This window comes from Astyanax mexicanus, chromosome 19 (assembly GCF_023375975.1).
Source record: "Astyanax mexicanus isolate ESR-SI-001 chromosome 19, AstMex3_surface, whole genome shotgun sequence".
NCBI lineage: Eukaryota > Metazoa > Chordata > Actinopteri > Characiformes > Acestrorhamphidae > Astyanax > Astyanax mexicanus.
Window position 1 is genome coordinate 4,138,076 of NC_064426.1, and position 19,061 is coordinate 4,157,136.

The 19,061-nt window shown below is 39.7% G+C and overlaps 1 protein-coding gene across 1 annotated transcript in view; it reads right to left on the reverse strand.

Annotated features, from left to right (window-relative positions):
• xylt1 (xylosyltransferase I) overlaps nt 1-19,061 on the reverse strand; it is a 118,051-nt gene that overhangs the window by 47,742 nt on the left and 51,248 nt on the right. Inside the window, exon 2 of the mRNA XM_022676094.2 lies at nt 4,204-4,690. Within this exon, the coding sequence (XP_022531815.2) occupies nt 4,204-4,690 (487 nt within the window). The remainder of the gene's footprint in view (nt 1-4,203; nt 4,691-19,061) is intronic.

Here is a 19,061-nt window from a genome sequence, read left to right on the forward strand (position 1 = left end):
TTTTTAGCCTGAGTTGCTCAAATCTGATACCAATCAGTTGAGTTTGTGTCAATATTGAGTCTCAAGTCTTAAGGGTTTATGTGTGAGTCTCTTTAAGTGCTCTATATGAACTCTTAAATCTCTAAAGTTTGAGTCGGAGACAAGTCAGAGATGAGTCACAAGTCTTGGTGGATGCATCAAGTCTATGATGTTTGAGTCTCCAAGGCTTGAGTCTATGTTGAGTTTCTGGGGTCTGATTCAGGTCTCAAATCTCACAGATTTGTCAAGTCTATGGGACTCAGACATAGATGATATTCAAATCTCTGCAGTCTTTGAGTCTCTGGGTTTTAAGTTTGAGATGAGTCTTGAGTCTCTCGAGTCAAAGATAAGACAGTCTGAGGTTTGAGTCAGAGTCAACAAATCTTGATGGATGCAACTCAAGTCTATGATGTTTGAGTCTAAGTTAGATCTCTAAGGTTTGAGTCTATGTTGAGTTTCTAGGGTCAAATTCAGGTATCAAATCTCTAAGGTTTGGGTCTGAGTCAAGTCTATGGGACTTAAGTCGGAGATGAGATTCTAATCTGTGCAGTCTTAGTCAGAAATGTGACTCAAGTCTATGAAATTTGAGGCTGCAGTTGTGTTTTTGGGGGTTGGGTTACGGACAGTTTTGTGGTTCTACAGTCCAAGAAAAGTCTGGTTTGAGGTTTGAGGCTCAGTTGAGTCTTTGAGGTCTTTGAGTTGAGTCTCAAACTTCTGAGGTTTAAGCCTAAGTCAAGGTTCTGGAGTCCGAGTTACGTCTCTGGAGGTTTAAGGCTTAGTAGAGTCTCTGGAGAAGTAGAATGAGTCCAATTCCAGTTTAAAGTCTGAGTTACGTCAGAGTGAGTCCAAGGCAATGAAGTGAGTTCCAGTGCAACTGGAGCTTGATTCAAGTCTCTAGCGAGAGCCTTCGTATTTGCTTCAGTGCGTGTCAGTTGTTTATGTTGGATTCAGATTGAGCTGCTGGTTGCAGATTGGTCTTTAAACAGTGCTTTACGTTTGAAGTTACTGTACTGTAAAGCCTTAAACAAACCGTTTCAAGCTTGAAGCCTGGTTCTGTAGAGCTGCAGAGCGGCAGAGAGATCCTGCCAGAGATTTCTGCTGGATCCACCCAAAGAGTATTCTTAGAAAACCTGCTTTTTCCAATTCATGCCTTTTTATGGCGCTTTGGATGTTTGAGTTTCATGTAGGCAGAGGGATTGTGGTAGAAAATCACTGGTTTTATATACTGCATTATACGGACAAAAGTGTTGGGACACTACTTATTCACGGGTTCTTTAAAAATGGTATATTCTGCTTTTGTAGGAGTATCTTATGAGTGTCCTACTAGATTTTAATAATTCATATCTGTGAGGATCTGATTGCATCAACGCTGAAGGGCTTTATACTCCTCTAGCCCATGCATGGCATTAGCACTGTTCTTCAATACTCAGGACCACACAGTTTTATCTGATATATTAACCCGATTACGCTATTGATTATCACAGCTGTGAACAAACGTGTCTCTGCTTCTCCATGCTGTTTACACACGCAGTCTGTGCAGCGTTCACTGCTCACATCTGTGCAACTTCGTTTACTATGTATACGCAGACAATTTTCAGTGATCTGTGTTAAAGCAGTTTTACACTCCACAGATTGTCAGGGTAAATCACAGAATCTTCTCGCTATATTTAGCTATACTTTCTTGCTCCCGCACCAGACTGCTCTGACCAATCAGAGGAGACGATGTGCTCGCATGGTTTGTTGGTGCACATTGAATTGTCTGTTAAAAAAACTACACTGAAAAAAACGATGCATAAAAGTTACTTAAAAAAAGTTTCACAACTTTCTGCATTTGCTTTTCTTAAGTAAATTTAATTTCATGTAAATTTAAGTCATTTTATCTCGGTAAATAAGTGAACTGAACTTCAGTCAATCCTTTCTTTTAGTAAACTTTACTTAATTTATGCATACAATATTACCTAATTACAATCACTTAATTTGTACAATATTAGTGACATTTTAATATTTTTTGTTAAAACACACATTCAAATATTTTACATAATCTCAAAGATTTATTTTGTAAACAGTTTACTAGTATAAAGAATGTGTTACATGCCATCCATGTGTTTTATATATTTAAATATTTAAATTTCAGGTATTATAATATATTATGCATCATGAATTATTCGAGTAATATTGTATAAATTAAGTAATTGTATTTAGGTAATATTGTATGCAGAAATTGAGTAAAGTTTACTAAAAGAAAAAAGTGATTCAGCAAAAATAAATGAAGTATGAAGTAATGAAGTTTACTAAAAGAAAGGATTGACTGAAGTTGCAGAAAATGCAGAAAGTTGCAAAACTTTTTTTTAAGTAAATTTTACTCTTTTTTTTTCAGTGTAGAAACGTGGCTGATTTCTCTAAAACTCTGTAAAAATGAGACTGAAATTAGAAAGTTCTGCCTCCTCCACCTCCTCTTCCTCCTCCTCTTCCTCCACTGTCTCTGAGTCTCTGAGCCTCTCCGAGTCTCTGAGTCGGGTCTCTGCGGTGATGCCTTGTCAAATCTGTCAGAAGCCACCGGGGCTTCCGGAAAGTTCTCCGGGGCAGAAGCCCGGAGCCAAACGCGGATCTGTCAGTACTCTATTTAAACATGTCCGCCACCCCGGCTGCTGCGCCAAACATTAAGCGATGCATAATTGCATGAATATGTTTTCTGTAGTCTGGAGACAAAGTTGGGGGAGAGGGAGGGAGGGAAGGAGGGGAGGGGGGCAGGAAATAAAAAAGGCACACGGAACAGCAATTACAAGTGTCTACCCTTGCGCAAAAATCCAGAATCTCATTTCCAGCCTGTCTCTGATTGTAATTACAAGCGCTGTGCCTGTCTGTTGCCAGCCTTGTAAGTCTTAATGAAGCCCCTCCATAAACCTCCGCTGACAGCACCGCAATTAATCCAGGAAAACCAACATTATCTTTAGCGTTATTTATCCCCCATTCCGACGCAGCTCTGGTTATATTTTCCTGTTTAATGTAAAAAAAAAAAAAAAACGCTGATGCTTGTAATCAGTCATTATATCTCTATAGAGAGCACTTCTTCTTCTCTATAAAGTTATTTATTTACTTTTACATATCACCATCCAAAACGCAGCATTTTCCACCTTTAAAAGCATAAAACTGAATATCATCCCACAAGCTGCTCATTAACACTGAATTCAACCCCAAAAAATTGGTGGTTGGCGATTGCCCCTCCTTGTTAGTTAGCTACTGCGGGTACATCCACTCCCAGCAGCCGTTTCCCAGACTCAGATTAAGGCTAAGCCTAGATTAAAACCATTTCCAACACTGGTTCACCACCGACACGTTAAATTAGACCAAAAGGCTCAACTTTACCAGAAAACAAATGTCCAGAAAACAAATTCTAGGTTTATAATTATTATTTGTTTTATTTATTGTACTAATATTATTTATTATACTTGTCATTATAATTGACATCAGAATTAAATCTACTAGTGCATCTAAAAAAAGAATTTTACGTCATTGAAAAGGCTAAATGTGTTCAAAATGTGGAACTCGTATATTATATAGATGTATTACAGACAGAGTGATCTACTGTATTTTAAGCATTTATTTTTTTTTTTTTGTTTATAATTATGGCTTACAGCCAATGAAAACCCAAAAATCAGTATCTTAGAAAATTTGAATATTATACTGTATAAGACCAATTGGTACTTTTGAAAATGTGGGCAGTGTGCCAAGTCCTGCTGGAAAATGAAATCTGCATTTTTCCCTACCATCACTGATTGGTGTAAACTTCACACTAGACCTCAAGCAGCTTGGACTGTGTGTCTCTCCACTCTTCCTCCATGAAATGCAAAATTTACTGGTGATCAGTGATGGTTTAATGGAGAGTGATGTCATCTGCTGGTGTTGATCCACTGTGTTTTATTATCAAGTCTAAAGTCAGTGCAGTTTTGTTTTCCCACAAAATCTTACAGCACTTCATGCTTCCCTCTGCTGCTGACAACTTTTATGGAGACGCGGATTTCATTTTCCAGCAGGACTTGGCACACTGCCCACACTGCTAAAAGTACCAGTTGGTTTCTAAAATATTTACATTTTCTGAAACACTGATTTTTGGGTTTTTATTGGCTGTAAGCCATAATCATCAACAATAAAATACAAAATTAACACTTATTCCAGGAAACTCACCCTCTAGGGGGCAGTAGCGAGTGACCTTCTCAGGCATGAGCTGCTTCTCTTTGTGGCGGCAGTACACCTCGGCGATCTGCTGCCGGCACTCCTTGGTCTTGGCGCGGGAGAGGGCGGAGATGGCCTCCTTGCCCGTGATCTCGCATTTGGGCGGCTGGTCGTACTTGATGTCTGGCGTCGGGGCTGCCGGGCGTTTGGACTGCTGGACATGGTGGCGGTGGGGTTGGGGATGCGGGGTGGAGTGGGAGGAGCCCGGTCTGTGCCCCGCCCGCGTGCCGTTGGGTCCGTTGGCACCGTAGCGCACCACCTCGTTGGAGCTTTTGGCCAGACCGCGCTGGGCGTGGGCTTTCTCCAGCAGCTCCTGCTTGTGTTTGGTGGGTTTGCCGAAGTTGCTGTTGTCTATGTTGTCGAAGTCCTTCGGTACCGAATTCTCGTTGTTGCTGTCGACGCGGACTTTCTCCTTGGGCCGGTGGGAGTAGTAGACATCCTGAAAAAAAAAAAAAAAAAAGAGGAGACAGAAGACGGTAAGATTGCTGTGAGGATTTGAGTGCATCCAGCTTTTAAGAAGAATTAGTTGACTTTTTTGGTTGAATTAAATGACTTGATTATGTTATTTGTCACTTTATACCCCTCTATCCAACACATGGCACTGAGCACGGTGACTATAGGTTCAATAGAAGAAGAAGTCTGATCTCTACTCATCTGAGTTTAATAGAGTTATTATTTCTAGTCCTTATCATATTAATCAACACCTGCTTTGGTAAATTACAGGTAAATGTGGTAAATCAGGTGAGCTCCTGACGGAACTGAATGTAATATACACATGCTGGCTGAGGGGAGGAGCATCCAGGAGAAATCTGGAATCTCTACACTTTGTTCTTCAGCTCGGTTCACAGGATATAACGTTTTCCTTGTTAGGTTTTACTGTATTTATGTTTTATTTACATCTTTTTTCAGGTAAAAACACTCATTTGCTGAGATAAATGGATTAGTGTAATTTGCTTTGGTGCCTAAAACTTTTGTACTGCAGTACTGCATATATACCAAATTTACCAAATTGGAAACCTCTAGAATATAATCAAGAGAAAGATCACATGATCACAAACCATCAAACCACCAAACTGAACTGCTTACATTTTTGCACCAGGAGTAAAGCAGCATAAAGTTATCCAAAAGCAGTGTGTAAGACTGGTGGAGGAGAAGAACATGATGCTGAGATGCATGAAAAAAACTGTGATTAAAAACCAACCAGGGTTATTCCACCAAATATTGATTATTTCTGAACTCTTAAAATATGAATATTATTTGAGGACTAAAAAAAAGTCCTCAAATCTTTTTTGTTATTTCAGCCATTTCTCACTTAAATTAAATTGGAATTTGGGAGAAATGTTGTCCATAGTTTATAGAATATATATCTATATAGCTCGGCTGCCTTGAGGGACAACCTAATTACTTAGCGCACAGTTCTAAACTATCTTGCTCAATGAGGCAGTGAGCCTGAAGATCATTTTTTGGGCCACTTTTTAGAGTTAGACTGCAGGCAGACTGGCAGCGGGCTGCGTGCTGCTGAGTCATTTTATTACAGAGAGTGTAGCATGAGTGCGCTACAGTTATCAGCATCTCGCTGAATTTCAAATCAAGGCAAACTTCACCCGAGACAACCACAAAGCTCCCCCCCTATCCCTGCTAGATTTGGCCTGTACATTTTTCATAAGAATGCGAGTGCAGCTGGGAGACAGGGAGGAAGTTCTGAGTACTCACAGTGTGTGTGTGTGTGTGTGTGTGAGTGTGTGTGTGTGTGTGTGTGTGTTTACAGAAAGTACACGGCTGCTGTGGTATGAGATGGTAGAGGTGAACATCTACATCACTAAGACACCACAACACCACTCAGACTGTGAATGTGACAAACCTTATATATATATATATATATATATATATATAATCTATTTTTTTAATTTTTTTCCTATATAGTAAATTAATACTGAAGTGATCCAAACTATGAAGGAACTCATAAGGAATCATGTAGTAACTAAAAATTACAGTTAAACAAACCAGAAAAATACTTTGTGAAGAAGCATTTAGGTGCTCTCATCTGGGGAGCTGTTAACTTGCGGTCCTGATGAGAGCCAGTTCCATCATCATAAAACGTTTGATAGTCTTTTTTGCAAGTTCTTGAAATTTGTTACATTTTTGTTGAAGTCAATTTTTCTTTACTAAGTTGAGATATTAGAACAATACTCAAATATTCACTATTCGCTGTATACCTGTAACTCTACCTCTTCACAACTTTACAACTGATGCTCTCAAACACTTTTTATTAAGAGGCAAGAAATTCAAGTAATAATTAACTCTTGACGAGTTCAGCAGCACAGCTGTTAACTGAAAGCCTGTATTCCAGGTGACTCTACCTCATAAAGCTGACTGAGAAAATTCAAGCCAAGTTGTGCAAAAACATCTAATCTAATAAACAAGAGGTGCTACTTTTTTGTTGCAAAGAATCTAAAATATTCGCGCTAACAAAAGTATATTGTGGTAAAAGTGAGACAACAATGCTAACCTCAAGCTGATGGGAAACGAGAATTAGCACGCTAACCACAAGCTGGAACAGTACAGAGGAAGTGACATTTTGGCTGCAAGGTAACTGTAAGCTAAAATGCTAGGCTTGAGGTAACATGCTAACGGCTAGCTTAAGTGTTAGCACAGAGCTGACACAATACAACAATATAAACTGTGCCTTATCAGCAGTTTAGCTCAATTAAAGAGAAGTATATTTAAAAGCTGGGTCAGATTGAGACCAGATTACACAGGGTGGATTACAGTGAAAGTTGGGGTCAAACTTTAATAAATAAAGAAAAAAAATACGATTTATATGTTACTGATTCCAGCTCTGAGCATGTCAATAATACATGGTAACATATTTTTTTTTATCTCAGTCTGCAGATTTCTCTGTCTGTAAGAAACTCAGTGTCTATAAACAGGAGGAAGGTGTGGTGGTGGATCTGAGAGGCTGTGCAGGATTGGCTTCAGGACTGTGTAAAGCAGCACGTCCCGCTAACGGCTGGCCGGGACCAGTCCTCCGCCCCGCCTCCGCCCCCTCGCCGTCCCACAGCTGCCGCAGCGCCGGGCCGGTCCCGTCCGGCAGGAGGAAATTACAGGACCGGGATTAATAGCCTGGGAAACCACAGGAGGTGAGTTCAGCTGGAGGAGAGAGAGAGAGATCGATCGCTCGCTAAAAATCTGTCATTTCCCAAGATGCACTGGGAGCATCGCTCTGCACTACTGAGCACCAGCCTGCACTGGACACACCAACCTACTCTCTCTCTCTCTCTCTCAGTTCTCTCTCTCTCTCTCTCTCTCTCTCTCTCTCTAAACTGGACTCTCTCTGACTCTTGTTTGTCTCACATCATTCTCTTTTCTTTCCACCTTATTTCTATACCTTTTTCTGTTCTTTCTCTCATTTCACTTCCTTTTCATAACCTTCTTTCTTTCTCACGTCTCTCTGTTTCTCAATCTTTCTCTTCTTTCCTTTTTTCTGTTTTTCTCACTTCTTTTCTTAATTCTCTCTCCTATACTTCTTTTGCTTTTCTTTCTCTTTCTCTCACTGATCTCTGTCTTTCGCGTTTGTCTTCTTTCTTTCTTTCTTTCTTTCTTTCTTTCTTTCTTTCTTTCTTTCTCTCTTTCTTTCACCCCTCATTCTTTTTGATTTTTTATTTTCTTTCTCATTTCTTTCCATCACTGCCTATCTCAGGTAACATTTCCTTTTTTCGCTTCTCTTTCTTTCTTTCTTTCTTTCTTTCTTTCTTTCTTTCTTTCTTTCTTTCTTTCTTTCTTTCTTTCTTTTTCTCCCACACTTTTCTCTTCCTTTCTCTCACCCCTCATACTCTCTTTACTTTTCACCTTTTTTCACTTTCCTTTTTCTCATGTTTCTCTCTTCCTGCTTGTCTCTTTTCATATTTTCTTTCTTTCTTTCTTTCTTTCTTTCTTTCTTTCTTTCTTTCTTTCTTTCTTTCTTTCTTTCTTTCTTTCTTTCTGTTTTTCTTGTCTTTCTCACTGTCTTTTTTCCTTGTAAATGTTCTTCCCATTTTTTCAGTCTGTCCCTTCTTCCTTTTTTTTTTTATTGCACTGCAACTGTTTTTTTTTCACATTTTCTTTTCTGCCCTTCCTTTTGTTCAATAATCATATTTTATCTGCCCCCTCTCTTCTCCTCTACCTCTACCAATGAGAGAGCGAGAGAGAGAGAGACAGAGACCATGAATACCTGAACACCTGAACACCCAGGTTCATATGAAAATAGATCTGTCATATTTTATATAGGACACCTAATTATTTGCTCAAAGAGTCCTATTCTATTGGCAGTAGTTTACTACAGAGAAAAATAAACAGTGTCTGTGTGTGTGTGTGTGTGTGTGTGTGTGTGAATGTGTGCGCATTTGTACATCTTTATTAGCATTGGGTGCAACTTAAACTAGCTAATTAAAAACAGTGTCCACAAATATTTGGACACATAGTGAAGGTAAATAAATGAACACAGCAGTTCACCTGAACCTGAGAGGAAGAGCCGTGGCCCACAGGGGAGGGCGTGTCCCACCTGCTCTCTCTCTCTCTCTCTCTCTCTCTCTCTCTCTCTCTCTCTTTCTCTCTCTCAGTCAATGCCTCTGATACACAATGTTTAAAAATGGATGAATGGAGGCTGGGTGGAGAGGGTGAAGCTGAAAGCTGAAACCAGTCAATAACATAACACTCTTTCTTCTGCTCCTCCATAATTAAACAGATGTGTTAGCATTGTATTGTATAGGAAGCTCAGAATACGTCCCGTTCCCTGTCTGCTGTCAGCGCTCATCTTCAGCTCTAAACTCAAAGCTCAGACGCTCCACATCAATAATAACGTCACCAGCTCAGACCAGCTGTCAGATTCCTGCTGTTTCAGGTCATAAACCACCTTTTAAAATGTTCAGAATTAAGCCTTTGATGGGATGTTCATTATTCTGGACGTGTCCTGAGCTGTGGGTGATCATGAATCGACTCAGAAAGCCTTTGGAAGAACTTCTATTCTTCTAAATACATTAAAAAATGCAAACTAAATATATCCCTCATTTTCAAATTAAGCACCAATGAAAACTTTGGGCACTATGACAAAAATATTCCAAAAATGATCAAACATATTTGATCATTTGAGGGCTCAATCCATTAATTTTCCAAACTTTTGCATTAATTTTTAAATCACAAAGAAAGCCATATCTACTCATATCAAACAAAAAAAAACAACTAAACTAAGTCCTAAAATAGGATAATAACTGTATTTATATTGGTGAAGACGAATAAGAAAAGTTGAACCAAAATCAAACCAAACTAAATCAAACCAAAATCAAAAAAATAAAATAAAAGAGAGAGAGAGAGAGAGAGAGAAAGAGAGAGAGTTGGTGTTTAAAATGGGATTCCAAAACCCCCAAACTGTTACATCACAGTCTCGTTCACGCTCGTTCATTCTGTTTATTTTGAATGTTGACGTATTTCTAGGTTCATTTCAGTCAGTGGTGCATTTGTGTTCTCCATTGCCAAGATAGCAATACACCAGAAATTTATCTAAACACACCTACAGTTGTTTAGGTTCGCATTTTTTCCCGCCAAATTGGGCTTGATTAAAAATCCAGTCGCTGGGGGAAAAAATCAGGGGTATGTTTTTTTGGGCTACTTTTAGAAATCACTGCGGACACCAAAAAAGTGCTGGTCGACACTAAAATCAATCATTCTTGGCTGTTGCTATTGAAACGACACAAGTAAAAGGCTTAAAATAAACTGAGAGACTAAACAAAGAGATGTAAGACAGGGTGCTTGAACAGTATGCTAATAACAGGGTGGTAAATATAGCAATTTAGGTAATACCATATCTGAGCATTATCTACCTTAATCAAAGTCACTTAGTAACACCATATTAATCACCATTAATACCAGAGCAACCCTACCAACCTACCAACACAGCCTAGAGCTATCTTATATAATAGTCAATCAATATCAATCATCTTTATGCAAACAACCAATTACCGATAACGATAATTAAAAACTATATTTATATTATCTTTTTTTAATCCAGACGTATTGAACTTTACACAGCAGCAAAACAAGCTTCTGTTATTTTTTTCTCTAAAACTGACTCCAGATGCCAGCAGTGAGATGTTAGCGATGTGCGCTAGCGGCGTTAGCGGTGAACCCGGAGAGGCCTGTATAACGGACAGCTCTGGGACCTAATGGAAACGCTGTTAGCTGCCGATTAGCGGAGTCGTAAATAGTTTGGTTTCCCGCGCGTCGCGGCGCCGCAGTGCGAGTCGATGTGTATTACTTTAGCCGGACTGAGCTTTTCAACTCGCGGCTGTGAATTACTGCCAGGCTCTGAGGCCGCAAGTGTGTGTGTGTGTGTGTGTGTGCAGGGGTCAGACACACAAACACACACCCACAAGAAGCGTGTGGGCTGCTAGAGCTACCATATGGATTAGAAGGTCAATGAACTGCTGCACTTTTGGCCTTTTCCAGTAACACAGATGCACAGCCTGTAAACAGACAGGATGTTATGATGCCCTCAGTGCTGTAGGCCAAATCACTCTCGCCCTCTGTACAATTTCACTAGTGAGGAGGCTATCACACTCACGCCGATAGTGCACAGCTGCTATTGGCTGCTATAAGCTGCTTTTATAATGATTTTTGAATGATTTTCAGCCAAAAGTAGTACTTGTAGACAATTAAAACAGTGATCAAAACTTTGTCACAAATAGGTTTAAATGAGTAAAAACTGATCATTTGATTTAAACTCCAGATACCAGATCTGGAGAGATCTATCGGTAGCCCACTAAATACTATAACCTTAATTAGACATATTTTATAAAAAAAATAAAAAAAAGCTTCAATTAGTATTATATTTTGTTCTTAAATAAAATAAAATAATGTGTTTTTTCTTGTAAAGTAATCATACTGCAGAAATAATGTGAATAACACGCAATGGAACATTTTCACATACTCAAACCTTAAATGTACAACAAACAAAATGAAATTTTTTATGAATTAAAAAATACATATATTTTATTCTTTGTGGTAAAACTGAGCACAATGTGAGACTTCACTGAGATCTATACTATACTTTAAAAGGAGACACATGTGAGATAACAAGAAATATACATAGTTACTAAAACATGCTAGGCATGAGTTAACACAATAATGAATAAACTACAGTTAAAGTAGCTAGCTAAGGGTTAGGTCCACTCCATTAAAATATTATATATCTACAACAAACTATTAAAATGTACTGCACAACAGTAGGTCTAGAGCCCTAAATGTTTTTTTTTTTTTTTTTTTTTTTTTTTTTTTTAACATTTATCTCTAATTTTCTCCGATTTTTCTCCCAACTTCAGCTTCTACTCAGCCTTATATCCCCCATCAACAGTGATGCCAGAACACAAGGAGGGTTCAAATCTCGGAGGAAAGCGCAGCGACTCGGTTCTGATACATCAGCTCACAGACGCAGCCTTGTGATGATCGACATCACCCTTAGGAGTGATGAGGGGAGAGAGCTATATCGCCTGTACTACTGTACCCACCCAGAGAGAGCAAGGCTAACTGTGTTCTCTCTGGGTTTCGGCAGCTGATGGCAAGCTGCATGATCGGGATTCGAACCAGCGATCTCTCAGATCAGTGGCAGTAATTTAGACACTTGAGACTGCTGGACCACTCGGTGCCCCAGGACCCTAAACAGAAGTACAAATGGAAGTACAATAATCGCGACTAATCGACCAATCGAAAAAGTAATTGTCCGATTAGTCGACTGTTAAAATAGTCATAAGTTACAGCTCTAGTGGTGAATGAAATGTGATTAAGTAACACAGCCAAGACTCCTCAGCAGGAGGGGGTACTGCAGAAGGCAGGGGGTGGAGGAATGGTGAGAGAGAGAGAGAATATCAGACAGACAGAAAGAGAGAGTGCAGAATATTTGTGTATGTGTGTTTTATGTGTGTTTTGTGTGTGTGTGTTACACACAGCCCCTGTCAGACTCAGGCTGTATGGCTCACTCATGCATGGGGAATGCCGGTCACATGTGCAGCAAAGCATGCTGGGAAAGAGCCGGAGCGATGGCATGCAGGACACTGCAGAACACTGCAGAACCTCGATGACCTTTCTGACCAGCACCATGTCAATCACGGCATCTACTGAAGGAGCTGTGTGTGCTCAAACACACACTAATACACACTGTAATACACACTATAATACACACTGTAATACACACTGCTGTAACATACGCCCTAATACACACACACACACACACACACACACACACAGCACGTACAGGGAGCCGCGGGCAGGGTCGGGATACGTGATAAGTGTGTGTGAGACTGTATACTGATGTACAGATAGATATAGGTATAAACAGAGTGGACTCTGGGGCTGAATACTGACCACATGTATACACAAACACACACACACACACACACACACACACACACACACATAAACACACACATAAACACACACACACACACACACACACACACACACACACTGTCAGGCTTGATTTACGGCCTACAGCTCCAGCCCTGAGTGTTATCTTGTCCCGGTCGGCTCATCGCCCTTGTGCTAAACATGTATTCTAATCTTCCTCAGCGCGCTGTTATGGCTGGTCGTACAGTCACAGATCTGGACGACATAGCTAATGTTAAAAATACTGTCTGTATATAAAATATAAACAGTAAAACCAGCCTGTTTTCAACTTTTAACGCACTTTTAGATGTCATAAATAATGATCAAACAATATATTTGCTGTCCCATAGTAGTTTAAGCCACCCAGTTTCAGCCTAGACTGTTTTATGAACAAGATAACACAAGAGCACAGTTTTGCTTAAAATATTGCAATGCACACAACATTATGGGTGACATACCAGAGTTCAAAAGAGGACAAATTGTTGGTGCACGTCTGCTGGAGCATCTGTGACCAAGACAGCAAGTCTTTGTGATGTATCAAGAGCCACGGTATCCAGGGTAATGTCATATGTCACATGCATACCACCAAGAAGGATGAACCACATCCAACAGGATTAACTGTGGATGCTGTAAGAGGAAGCTGTCTGAAAGGGATGTTCGGGTGCTAACCCGGATTGTCTCCAAAAAAACATAAAACCACGGCTGATCAAATCACGGCAGAATTCAATGTGCACCTCAACTCTCCTGTTTCCACAATTATAGTGACGGGCCAAATTGAATGGAATTGATATTGGCTGACACTTAGCATTAAGGCAGTCAGATCAGCTAAAAGACAAAACAAAAAAATGATCATAAGCTCCCTACACACCAAAGTTCTCAAAGTTTCAGGTCATATTGTAAGGGCCTGTCATGTTTCTCAGCTCCTGCGTGTTGTTCTAATCCGCAGAGCTTTGCCTGAGAGTTGCAGCAGCCTGAAAGAAAGAAAAGCTGAGTTTCCTCTCAGAGCAGAGCTGCTGACACGCTTCTCTTCTCCGGCTGAAGACCTGCGCCGGAGAGATGCACCTCTCAACGCTTTGATACGTCCGCTAGCCTGAAACAAAAGGTGGTCTGTGGAAACACATTCCACAAGATGCTGTTACACACAGAGAGAGAGACAGAGAGAGAGAGAGAAACAACAGAGCACGTGGCAGACTGTAACCCAGTTTCCTCTCGCAGACTCAACCACATGAAGGACGTCTTGCTCTTTTTCTACTTCCTTCTTTCATTTCTCAAACAGCTTCCCTTCACCCACCACACAAACCAGACGAGTGTGACTCTGAGAGCGCTCAATCAAATCCAAATCACCACAGATACTCACTAATTCACTCTCTATATACAGAAGTGCTTGAAAGTTTGTGAACCCTTTCTGCATATTTTTGCATAAATATATTACGTAATCCATCATCAGATGTTCACACAAGACCTAAAAGTAGATAGAGGGAACACAGTTTTACAAATGAGACAAAAATATTAAACTTGTCCAATGATCCAATATTACGCGATTTGTCACCGCGATACGCGAGAGGTAGAGCTGGGCGATTAATCGATTTTATCGATTAATTCGAATTTACAGGTAAGGACGTTGTGTTTTTATGAGTTTCTCCAACCCTCCCTCCCGCGCATATTCATGAGAAAAGATCATCTCATTTTATAGAACACTGGCATTTATTTAAAACCTTTGTTTTGCAATTCTAGTCCAATGGGGAGAAGTATTTACTTAATAGCATAATAAATTGTACTTGTTTTCTATTGTGTAAGTTTTATCAAAAAGGGCACCATTTTATTTCTTTCTATTAGTTTTTTTGAGGGTGGGTTTATTTATTTATTTTTTAAGTTTGAGGGTGCATTGTGTCAGTATCTAAACTATGTTGGAGAAAGCTTTCTAAAAGTTACTGGATGTTCTCACAGTTTACAATTGTTTTTGCTTGTTTCTGGTTGCACTTTAACCACAAAGGGAACATTTTAAGTGAAAACACTTTTTAACGACTTTTTAACCATTTCTTTATCATCTTTAGTTTGATTTTTAGTAGGGGAAAAAAATCGATTTAAATCGGAAATCTGATTTTTTTGGCCCATATCGCCCAGCTCTAGCGAGAGGCAACAAGCGACACGAAGTTGAAATTTTATACAAATGAATTATGACGTGGTGAAGCGATGTTCTAACCCGATTGGCTTCTAGCACTTGTTTGGACCTATCAGATTTTCTTCCTACCACACAGAAACGGCTCGGGAGACCAAACTGTATGTCAAAAATGTATATTTTTAAAACGAGAATAAAAATGACTGGATAGTGGATGGATCTGTATCTGTATCTGTATTTTCTGCCAGATGTTTCTTCGTTGTGTCCATATAACAGATGTTTTGTTTCGCTTGAAATATTGCCGACAATGCCCCCATGATTACCATTGGTATTGCTTATGTTTCTTTATATACGTAAGCTTTTATAAAAAGAGGATAAACACTAAAAAAAATGAACACAGTGTATAGACTGAATGCTTTGGCAAAAAAAAAAAGTCTCCACCTGGATTTAAGTAAGTAAATGATGTGGGGTTGGTTGGTTGATTGATGCTGCAGTTGGTCTGCAGGTTTGGGTTCAGCAACAGTATGTGCTGCTGAAAGAATGAGGTCAGCTGACCTCAATAACTGAATATACTGAATATAGACCAGCTTATTCCATCCATAGATAAGACAGTGCCAGGATTCACGGGGCTGGAATTGTGATAACTTAAATAACATTTAAGTCTTGAAATTGAGTTAAAGTTTAAATTTATCTAAAATTAAATTTACTTTAAAAAAGCAAATGCAGAAAGTTGTGAAACTTTTTGAAAGTAATTTTAACTCGTCAGTTTTAGACTTATTTAAAGATTTATTACATAAGGAGAGATGAAGAGAAAAAGAGCAAAAGAGAATGAGAAACACACAAATGGAGAAAAAGAGAGAGAGATACATAGAATTAAAGAGAATAATAGAGTGAGGGTCTCTGCTGCCCACTCTATAATGAGCTGTAGGCGCTTGTAAAGGCTAATCTAAAAAGCTGAGCCAAAGGTAATAAGATGTTTCTCCTCCAGCAGGAGAATCAGGGGGAGCGTCCCACTGTTTTCTCAACGTTCGCTAATTAAAAGTCCTTTCAATTACTCGGCTCCATACATAACGCCGTAATCTACTGCCGAAAAGACGCGTCCGCCCAAATCCGCTAAATGACTCGCGTGGTTTCGCTCCGACATACATTCCTAGCGTTAATGAGGAGACGGCGCGGCGGAGCCGGAGCGAGCACTCCTGAGATCTGCTCAAATCCCCTTTGATATTCTATCAGGAAGAAAATAAAAGGCCTAATATGGAACTTCAAACACTGCAGCGCTTCTTCCTGACAGGTGTTCGCCAATCTTCCCCACTCGAAACAGTCCGGCGAACGTTCATCTGATCACGCCGTATACCTCCGTCTGTTAGAGGAACCACCTGACTGCTACACGCCGGCCTACTTCCTTCTGGGTGTGTTTTAGCAGGGAGATTTCCCTGATTAAAAAAAAAAAACAGGCTTCTAATTTCATTTAATTTTCATTAATAAATGATACCACATTTTTATTTTTGTAGGACAAAATATGGGGAAAAAAGAACATCTTAAAAGGGGCACAATCAGGGCAAGATGCCTCTTAACACTGCATCAATTTTTAATCTATAGAGGTTTTATGTGTTCAAAAAAACGTTCAAAAAGTGGTTGCCAAGGTGTTTGTTTTGGAAGTATTTTGAAATAGTATGTTCGTTTGCATACTGCTAGGTTGTAGCGATGGCAGTCCGGGTGGTTGCTCCGGGTGGTTGCTGTGGTGTCCCAAAATGTGTTTTATTAGTGGAAACTTTTAAAGTGGTTGCCATGGTTTCCAAAGTGGTTGCAAAAGGGGTTTAATCATCTTGTGCTATCAAAAACCATTGCCAGTTGCTAGGTTGATGAAATGGCAGTCCAGGGGGTTGCTGTTGCGTCAGAATGTGCTTTAGTAGTGGGAACATTAAAAGTGGCCAGTTGCAAGGTTAAGGCAATGGCAGCACAGGCGGCTCTTAGGGTGCTGTCAGGTGGTTCCAGTGGTAGGAATCAGTGGTTTAAATGTTTTTTTTTTTAAAGGTAAATAAGAGCATTTGTTTTTCTGGGATTAAAGTGTGAATTCAGCTGTAACTGGAAATATCTGCGCTGCAAAACTGTGCTGGACTGAGGAGCACAGCTTTCCACATGTGCTCACGTTTTTACAAGCACGTGCCCAACCATGTGGATTTTCCTCATGCTTTTCAGGCAGCAGCAGCCTGTCACTCACACAGACACAGAGACAGCGCTGTGTATCTACTTCCTGGGTCAATAATTTGACCAAAAAACATTGCAACATGATGTGTTTGATTTAATTGCCTTAAGTGACATCGCACGTCCTGCGATGTGAAAATTGTGCATGTACACTTCTTAATGACGATGACGATGCTTAAACAATATATGTGCAGACCTAGTTAATATATAATATATCTGATGATTGCAGGAGTGATTTAAGCATTTGCTTAAGCATCAACAGTGAAGTAAAATTTCACCGTTATGTAAAATAAATGAACAGGAAAAGGACTGTTCAGTCAGTAATGGCTGCAGGTTTTAAGCGCTAGAAAAGCATGTAGGCTTGTTAATTAAGGCAGAATCTGTTTGGGTCGTAATCCAAGTACAAAACCACCAGGTGTGTTTAATTTCTCCGCACATTCTCTGGAGCCGAGCCGCTGCTGGTGCCAACGCTCTGCAGATAAAAACAATCATTTCTTTTGGTTTGGCGCTTTTTAATTACATTTCTGAGTTTTTATTTGCGCCGCTTTCTCGGGCCAGGGTGGTCCTCTGAGGCCAGCAATGTGCGCTTTTTACATTGATTGTGGCAGGCGAGGCTGCTGGAGCTCGCGCGGGGAATGAGCTGTTAAGCGCTAGAGCTCCACGGGTAGTGTTTGAAGGCCAGCGTGAAGACGAAGGCCAAAAATAATAATAATAATAAGAAGAAGAAGAAGAGGAATGATAATAAAAAAAAAAAAAACACCCAGTCTGGATTAGGATCTGGGGGCTGAGCCGATTCTCTCCTGTAGCTTTGGGACCGAGCTTAGAATCATCGGTTTTAGGATTATCTTCACCGAGCGCCAACGATTCGCCGTAAGCTGCTGTTGGAAAACGCCTCGCGCCCTGATCTCTCTGAGTACCTGCTGGACTCCTGCCTGATTGGCAGCATCCTCGCTCTGCCCGTCTCTCTCTCTCTCTCTCTCTCTCTCTCTCTCTCTCTTTGTGTCTCTCTCTCTCTCTCTCTTTGTGTCTCTCTCTCTCTCTCTCTCTCTCTCTCTCTCTTTGTGTCTCTCTCTCTCTCTCTCTCTCTCTTTGTGTCTCTCTCTCTCTCTCTCTCTCTCTCTTTGTGTCTCTCTCTCTCTCTCTCTCTCTCTCTCTCTCTCTCTCTCTTTGTGTCTCTCTCTCTCTCTCTCGGGCTTCCCTTAAACTGGGTTTACCTTTTCGCTTTAAAGCTCTCAGGCTGTGGTCAAAAGTAATCCATCATCAGGGTGGGGGATTTCTGGTATTGTCTCTAAAAAAGAAACAGTCTGTTTAACTCTGGAAAAAAAAAATAAGAGAGCACCTAAAAATAATGAGTTTCTTTGATTTTACCAAATTGTAAACCTCTGGAATATAATCAAGAGGAAGATGGATGATCACAAGCCATCAAACCACCAAACTGAACTGCTTGAATTTTTGCACCAGGAGTAAAGCAGCATAAAGTTATCCAAAAGCAGTGTGTAAGACTGGTGGAGGAGGGGAACATGATGTCAAGATGCATTAAAAAACTGTGATTAAAAAAACACCAGGGTTATTCCACCAAATATTGATTTCTGAACTCTTAAAACTTTATGGATATGAACTTGTTGTTTTTTTGCATTATTTGAGGTCTGAAATCTCTCCATCTTTTTTTTTTTGTTATTTAAGCCATTTTTCATTTTCTGCAAATAAATGCTGTAAATTGCAATTATTTTTAATTGGAATTTCGGAGAAATGTTTTTATTGTCCCTAGTTTATAGAATAAAACAACATTTTCATTTTTTAATTTTACTCAAACATATACCTATAAATAGCAAAATCAGGGAAACTGAATTAGAAACTGAAATGGTCTCTTCATTTTTTTTTTACAGAGCTGTATATCGATGTATCTCAATATTTTTGTTTGTTTGCAGTGCTGTATCAATTTCCGAAAATCACAGTATTAATTTTAAGAATTTTTATAATAATTAGTTTACATGAAAATATTGGTGTCAGAAGTGGTTCATTTTGTGTTGTGTTTAAATCCCAACCACTAGATAGTTCTCTGCTGCTAGATTCC